At 39.9% G+C, this 8,541-nt stretch overlaps 1 protein-coding gene across 1 annotated transcript; it reads left to right on the top strand.

Annotated features, from left to right (window-relative positions):
- Positions 1 to 5,949: 5,949 nt before the first annotated feature.
- LOC130182900 (uncharacterized) lies at positions 5,950 to 7,480 on the top strand. The gene is made up of 2 exons (XM_056398095.1): positions 5,950 to 6,045; positions 6,806 to 7,480. The coding sequence occupies exons 1-2, from the start codon at positions 5,991 to 5,993 to the stop codon at positions 7,435 to 7,437; spliced, it is 687 nt and encodes a 228-aa protein (XP_056254070.1). The 5' UTR covers positions 5,950 to 5,990; the 3' UTR covers positions 7,438 to 7,480.
- The last annotated feature ends 1,061 nt before the right edge of the window (positions 7,481 to 8,541 follow it).

Raw genomic sequence — 8,541 nt, 5'->3', positions numbered from 1 at the left:
CCAGGCATCCATTGGTTTCCAGTAATTCTCAAATTAAACCAAATTAGCAGTCTCTTGAAATTTGTTTATGTTGTGTAATTATCACAGTGAAAATCAAGTCTGCATTATGTTTTGTCAATGTTATGTTTGAGGTGTGCAATGCAGACTTAAACCCACTTAAACCACCACACAACCATAAACGATTTTTAATACAGATTTGCTGTTTACTATTGACTTCACTTTGCAGCCTGAACAAACATTAGCTTCACAGACTGACGGGACGAGCTGCTTCACTAAATTCAGACATTTTCCAGCTTCATCAATGAATCCATGTTTGGCCAAGGATGCAGAGAGCATATTAATCAGCCAACAACGACATCAAACAAGATTTTTAGTTGTTGTTTCGTCAACCAGCAGTTATGGAATTACGGCTCTTTGAAAGAAGCCGGATCTTATGATTCCCTTTCTTTCCGAATTGCTCATCGGTCTTTGTATATTAATTTTTTGGCTGTAATATACTGTGGCCCAGACGGGTCAACACAAATACAAAAGCCACATCATGAATGCAAATTAAGCCACAATACCAATAACATAGGGGGACCACTGCTTACTTATGTTGTGGCTTTTGCATTCGTGTTGTGGCTTTTATATTTGTGTTGTGGCTTTTGTTTTCATGTTGACCCGTCTGGGCCGCTGTAGTAATAAAATGGTAAGTTATGTTTTCATATGAAAAGAAATAATTGTTCAACCTTAAGTACTTATACTAAACTTGTAAATGCAACCGAGCTCTGTAACTGACATCAGACCTGGGTTCATACATAAAGTCTCTGGACTCTCAGGTCTGGTTTGCAAATATGACTTATTGTCACAAGAAATCCAACATGTGACACACTCCTCCTCAGCTCAACAACACCATCACGTCATTATTAAATTCAAAATGTTTGAGTCCGGGATGAGGTTCACATCGAATTATGCTTGTGAATGAATTGCTGAGGTTTCCCTCAGTGATCAGTTCGTGCTGCATTATAACAAACTGTGCCCTGGTAGAATTGCATGGCTCCATTTTCTGACTTAAATGAAAATCAAATCAATCATTAAAATAAAATAGGGTTGCACAATTTTCAGACCATTGTTTTCGTAATTGCAGGTTTTAATTTAACATAATGTGAAATCTCTAGCTGCGTGCCCTTCGCTACAATGGAGTAATCCATCCACCCACCAGCTCATTCAGGGCTCTGACAGAAAGCAGTGGTTCCCGGCCCACCAGCCTGTGGAGAATCGATTGGCTCTGGCTGGGGAGAAAAAAGAAGATCATGCTGACGGATTTGCAAAAGGCAACTTCACGTGCACACACAGAAATGCACTCAGTTTATTATGGAGTCAGAAATACAGACACACTCACATGAATGCGAGTGAGATAAATGCTTGCAGACTCCCCGTGGCACATTCAGCACCGATACGGCACCTCTGATCTTTGTAGCGCCAGCTATTTTAGCAGATAAATGATGAATAAAACCCCCAATGATCTGCTATACACTGACCTTGCACCTCCCTTCCATCTGTGCGTTTTTAAAGCAGAAGGATGAACATCACATTTTTTTTTTTTTATAACTTGATCATTTTAATTCATAGTTACCTCTGAGTCTTTAGTTTGCACTAAAAGAATATCAGAACAACCATCTTCTTCAACAGCATTTATCCAGAGAGCGTTGATACCCTTAACTGGTAAACACCTAATATGGTGTTATTATTCCTCTCTATAACGTTGTGCCTTGTTGTTTCCTCTTCTTTTCAAGGCAAGTATATTTGTGGTTGGAGCCTTTCACTTTGACTGGCTGGGAACACCTGAGCCCAATGATCCTCGTCAGCACCAAAGCTGCCACTTTAAGTTACGGTCACATTACATTTCTGTTCAATGAAATTCTCCTGCACTCAGCCCTGAAAAGGGAGATGCAGTCACGTTTCTGAACCCATGGCTTTCCCGCCTATGTTCAAATCCTGATTTTATAACTGTGACATATAAATTAAAGACAAACACTGAGCTGTGATTTCAGCTGCATTTTCTTATAAAATGATCACTTGGAGAGAAAGATAGAGCAACAGAATATCTTTCTTATTTTGTCTCTCACACAGCGTAAAGCCTCTGTCTGAGATTTACAATAGTTTAGCCTTTATTTACCTCAACTCCAGAAGGTAAAAGACTTTTTCGATTTCGGTTTGATATGTATAATTCGTCATGGCGTTGTTTTAGAACAAAGCCTTGTTTTGAGTCCCTCCTTTTTGCTGTCTTAAAGTTACTGCATTACTCAACACTATCTGTAACTGTCTCCGTATCTGTTGCCTTAATGGAGGCGAGTCTCAGTGTATTGGAAGAACCAGATTTATACCCAGTCTTCTTTGAAAAAATGCACTGCAGGCAGTTGACACCTCCCTAATAGAACCTGTTTGTGCCAGAAAGCTCCAACTCAGAGACGAGGCACAAACAAGTGGTGGAAATATGATCAGTCAGTCAGTCAGTCAGTCAGTCAGTCAATCAGGGACATTCCAGATTATAGGTCTGACCCTGCTTTGATGAGTCAGCCAAATATAGTCAGTATACTGAATTTTTAAAGATTTTTAACCTATTTCCCAAATTGCATTTCTGTTTCACAAATAAAAACTATGATGGCGGATGGATTGACTTGACTACTTGCGTCATTGTAACTTGGTTTCATTCATATCCTTCAAACTCACTCACCACTCTACTTTGGACTTTGTGGATCAAATTTCATTGTCTCACTGATACTTGAAACAACATACCCCCAAAACCTCTGAGGGCTTAGAAGCAGCGATGATGAAAATATACTAAAATGCATATTGTACTAACCAGACTGACTGACAAGGAAGGCCCAGGGCAAAACTGAACTTCTGCACCTCTATTAACCCCCGTGCCCATCATTCTCTCGGCATGGTGTACGGTTTCTCTATGCTTTAACGCAACCTGACCTCAGGTCACTGTGTGGTGAATGGATTCAACACAAATTAATTTAGGAAAATCCACCATTTATCCGGTCGATAGGTGAACTGGGGAGGGCGGTGGCAATGAAGGTTTGACCAATGGACGTAGGGAATCCAGGACCAGTCGTTCAAAAGCCTAAATGATGTATGAGGTCAACACAACCGGCCTGTGGTCGCTGGCTGCACTGTGACACTACTCTTCTTCAGTACAGGAACCCAAGTACTATTTCTTCCACAACACAGGAACCTTCGCCAGATGTGAAAGAGGTTAAAGAGGTTGTGAAGAATGACACCTGGAGACCTTGAGCCAAAGTTTGCTGCCGCTGTCAGGACCTTCTCTGCATCCTCTTCACCTGGCCGTCAGATTGGAGGCGTCTTTGTTCCTGGATGGTGTTTGATCAAACTTTTGTGTGTTGTGTGAGTTGAAAAAGCTCATCGTCATGTTCATGTTATTATTAACATGAGTCTTGAAATTTACCTAACAAATCGAGGACAGCAACGACATTTCTGTGAACATCGCAACCAAAGCCAATCAAGGCTCTTCATTACTGATGAGGCAGTGAGATGGAGGTGGAAGGTGAATTTATACAGTGTTTAATTTATTGATCTGAGTCAGCTTGACGTTTGTGATTCCATATTAATGACCCAACTCTCTCAAACGGCATCTAATTTGGTGTTATCAGAATGACTAACAGGAACACAGCTGTGCTGTCTCATCAGCCATGCCGGGGGAAAAGAAGGAAAGCGAGCTGGGACCTTAACAAATCAGCTGCAAATGACAAGACTGATTTGATTTTTCATTTTGGCATGGAAGAGGAGTACATTTTCAAGCTTAAAATGGGAAAGGGTACATTAATTCATTAGCATGAAATATAACTTTAGGAAGAATTTGCAGTTGTTATCAATGCTCTGGGGAGAGGCAATGCTGTGCAGGGCCTGCAGCTCAGATGAAAACCCCAGCCAAGGTTGTGCAAATTGAGTAAAAGCACACCCTGACTGACACACAGGATAGATGGCTGTTGTAGCTGGCAGTTTGCCAAGAAAGTCATACCCTACAGTCCTCTAGTCCACCGCTTTTAAATATAGAAGACCATATGTCCAGAGAAAATGGAAAAAGAGAAGACCGGTGCCAGAAACAGTGATGAGACGTGCAACAAACAGGCCTGAGATATGGTTCTGACATTTTATTATCTAAATTCCTCCTTTTTATAGCATTTTATTTTACGAGCTTACATTTATTGTAGTACACGAAATGCATTTATTATGTCGGTGATGACTGTCATGATTGATTATTTAATGTCCGTCAACCAAGATACAGTGTCTTCTTAATGGTTAATGAAACAGAAAGGAAGTGTTCAATATAGAAGATAAAAAAGACTACGAGTCTACAGCCATGCTAGCTGTCAAGTCCGTGAGACTGTACTTGAGCTAAGTGCTCACATCAGGATGGTTACATGTTCACAAGGATAATGCTAGTATATTGATGTTTAGCAGCTTTAATGTTTATCATTATCATTGTGACATGTTAGCAAACAAAACACTAAACACTATAGTACAGCAAAGGCTACTGGAAACCAATCATTAGCTTTACAGGTACTTGATCATGAACCAAACTATTGGAAAAATACAATTTTATTTCTCTGGGAAACCATGAATGGGTTCGCAACAATCCACACAATTATTGCTAATATCTCAAAAAGGTCATGTTGGTGGTAAAAGAAAAGACGTGGCATCTTGACAAACTCACACAATGTGAACATCCATCTCCATCAAAAAAATGTGTTTTTGGTCTTTAGGATACATCATCTGGGCTCCGTGAATGTCTGCACCAAATGTGATGCCAATCCAGTACACGTTGACACAACTCATTGCGTAAGTGAAAACTTTGATGGCACTAGAGTCAGTTATTAGAAGTTATCCTCCAGGGAATCTAGAATATTTGTAGTAAATTTAATGGCAGTAGGTGTAATAGTTGTTTTAGGTATTTCAGTCTAGACTAAAGCAGAGGAGTGACTGAAAGTGCCATCCATAAAGCCACGGTGCTAGCATGGCTAAAAATAGCTACTGGACATGGCAATTCACAGCAACACTTATTTTCTTTCTGTTTCACATTAAGAGGAAGTAATAAAATGATGGGGTGACTCATTTGTTTGATGTCATACTCGTCCATGTACCTGACACCGAACAGACAAAGCAATTAGACCGAGGATATTGAATTGGCTATTTAGCCAGGATTAACTAGAACTTAAATGCATCCATTAATTTTATTCCTCTGTTGCTGTGGGCTGACAAAGCAGCACACAGACACAAACTGCCTCATATGTACATTAGTATTTCCCTTGAAAGATAATTTTACTTTGATAGTTAGTCAGTTTTGAGAAACACATTGTAAGATGACTTGGTCGAATGGAAAAGATGTGTGACCCCTGATGGATCGTGTACTTCAGTCAGAGGGACTTTATATCAAATAGATCCCCAGTTAGATTTGGGGAAAAAGGCTCTGGGAGCTCTCACTGAATCCGAGAAGCAATGAAGACTCTGCCAGAGAAGGAATCCCCCTGTTGACAAACACATATTATGTGAACATCTATCTCCATCAAAAAAAGTTTTTCTCATTTTTTTATTCATTTATTTTTTACTCCACTTGGATGTTTGACCTTATCTGTGCAGAATGATGAATGTGCAGATGTGTGAGTTTGTTTTCACATTCATCGGCAGAGTTTTCTTTGTGCTCATCCTAAATCTGCCTGCTGCTGTAAACAATCCTGACGGGTCATAAAACCAAAACAAAGAGCTGAGAGACACTAAAATTACTAGAGAGCTAAGAGGAATCAGGCTATATAAGTTTCATAATTTCATATAAAAGTATTGATTACAGCAGCTTCAACATAGACAGTGATAGCTGGTTCCGATGTTTTTAGCTCTGTTGCCGGGTCGACCGTGTTGTCTACATTTGATTCACAGATTGTGCCTTCAATGGATTTCTATTTTCACTGAAACTGCATTTCTGACGGATGTTCATACAGATATCCACGATCATGAGCAAAGGTCATGACACAGCAAAGAGAGGTAAGCGGAAGTTTAGCAGTTAGCACAGCTGTCTGTTCTCCCTCAGCTCTCATCGCTGTGCAGATGACACCTCAACCTCTATCTATCAGGATGTTTCACTGTTTCTTACAACTAAATGGTGGCAAGTCTGAAGTAATGGTTATTTCCTTCTGGGGCCCTTGAAGTTGGAATGATTAGACTTATCTTAGCCCTATGTTCTTTTAAATGCAATATTGCAGCATTTGCAATTTCTTTCCTGTTTTACTCTCACTTTATTTGATTTATTCTGCTTGAATTAAGCTCTTGTAAATCAGCTACTGCAAACTTTAGCTTTACTTCAACAAGACTAAGAGTGCACGGCCATGCTAGCAGCTCTGTGAGTCTGCACAGCGACGCTTTGAGGTAAATGCTAACACCAGCATGCTAACATGCTCACAAAGTTTTCGTTTAGCTTTTTAGCATGCTATGCTAAGCACCGCTGAGGCTATACGGTCATTAACAGCGTCATTAGCATATTTTTGGTCATAAACTAAAGTGTTCAACAAACTGAAATTTTTAATTTTATGGTGGCACAAGATGAAAGCTTTACAACTGTCAAATTTCCTTTCAATCCATAAAAGGGTATATGGTATAGTATATTTTACTTATAGTATATATCCAGTCTGGAATGATGGACTGACGTCAGCAGGGATAAAAAGGGTGTAGAAATAAAGTAATCATCCTTACTGCATCTTGTTATTGAAACTGGAGCCTCATATTTTGTTTTGCTATCACTCCGCAGAGTCATCTCAAAAATATGTGCTATGTCAGATGCCACCAGGCTGGACTACCCTGCCTGTGTGTCCTCGTCTTCCGCATCCTCCACCACAAGACAGTATCGCAGTTTATACAAAGAATGGACTGAACAAAAACCTAATTTATGAAGGCTACATTTGTCCAAAAGCTCCTGAAAAGCTGTCTATGTCCGCGTTGCTGGCACCACAAAAGCAGCAAAGACAGCTGAGCTTTGGGCAGAAGTATGAGAAACTGCAGGAGAAGATCAGAGCTGAGGAGGCCGAGGCCGACGCTCAGGAAAGAAACATGTCAGAGGATCAAAAGAGCAGAGAGGCGGATTCTGCAGCGAGCAGCCAACCAGGGCGAGGTGTTGTAAAAGCAGAGCTAAGCACCATGTCAGGCGGTGAAGATACAGCTGATGAATCAAAACCGCAGATAAAAGAAGAGGCTGCATTTACCAGTGAAAGTGAATCCAACATCAATTATCCACTTCCTTTTGAAATCCTGGACATGAGAGAGAGTTTTCTCCCAGCTCTCGCTACGGGGGGGACAGAGGAGTTTATGTATTATTCTGAACCCTGTGAGACCACGGTGGACACGGACTTCTTGAACTGTTTGTGTATTAAGGATTATAGTTGAACCTGGCCAGACCTGCAGACCTGCGCCACACACCCGAAGCATCCAGAACTCTGTGCTGTGAATTTGAAATATTTTGTGAATAAATATTTTGAGCAGCAAATAAATTGAGCTTTACTGATTAAATTGGCACTTCATCTTAGACAAGATCTTCAGTTTGGACACCTCAGTATTTACCAGCAGTATAAAGTATAGTATAAATATAAATCATCTACTTGCCAACTTCACTGAAATAGAAAAATTATCTTGATTGTATTACACAAATGGAAGAATTGTGAGAGATGGATGAAGCAAGATCGTAACATTCATATTAACAACTGAACAAATCCCTTTGGTGCTGATTGAAGAACCAGATCAAATGCACATTAATTTCAAGGGTATTTCATGTAAAATTGCACAACAAAGAAATAAAATCACAATAGAATAAAATGGGGGCAAAACTGATAAAACCCCCCCCCCCCAAAAAAAACTGATTCACTAAAACATGCTTTAGTTATAGAGGAACAGTTATCTGAATTGTAAAATTGATTGCCTAATAGAGATATTAGCAATGGTTGTCATGTGAAAGTAGATTCTAGACATTGGTTTAGAAAATCACATTGCAAAAACAGGATCACAGAAATGCTGAGGAAAGAAAACAAGTATCGTTTTAAATGAATACCTTTTTAAGAGATTTGTGTGAGATTTATGTTTTTGTCAGAGGGGTTTTCACCCTGTATGTTTAATAAGACAAAAGACTTCAAGGATTAGGACTAAGTGGTTCATTCTGCAAATTCTGTATTTGTTGGGTCAACTTCCCACCTCCAATTAAGGGGCAAGATTCAGCTGCTTCCTTAAGCCTAAGCATCTGCTTCCAGTTGAAAAGCTTATCCACTGCGTAGGAAACACTCCTAAATGGGGCTGGAAAATTGTTTGTGCTGATAGCAAGACGTAAGATCAAAGGCCCGTTCATCCAAGAGACAAAAAGCATATTGTCTCTGAGATTTCTGCGTCCATGCCGCTACAATGGTGGTTAATAGAATTCCATGTTTGGCGTTTCACCGCATTAAATATTTACTTTTAACAGCAAGTTCCCGTTTCTCTGGATTATCCATACAACACTCTGTA

This window comes from Seriola aureovittata, chromosome 15 (genome assembly GCF_021018895.1).
Source record: "Seriola aureovittata isolate HTS-2021-v1 ecotype China chromosome 15, ASM2101889v1, whole genome shotgun sequence".
Lineage (NCBI taxonomy): Eukaryota > Metazoa > Chordata > Actinopteri > Carangiformes > Carangidae > Seriola > Seriola aureovittata.
The sequence above is the reverse complement of the archived record's forward strand: the minus strand, read 5'-3'. Positions and strand labels throughout refer to the sequence as shown.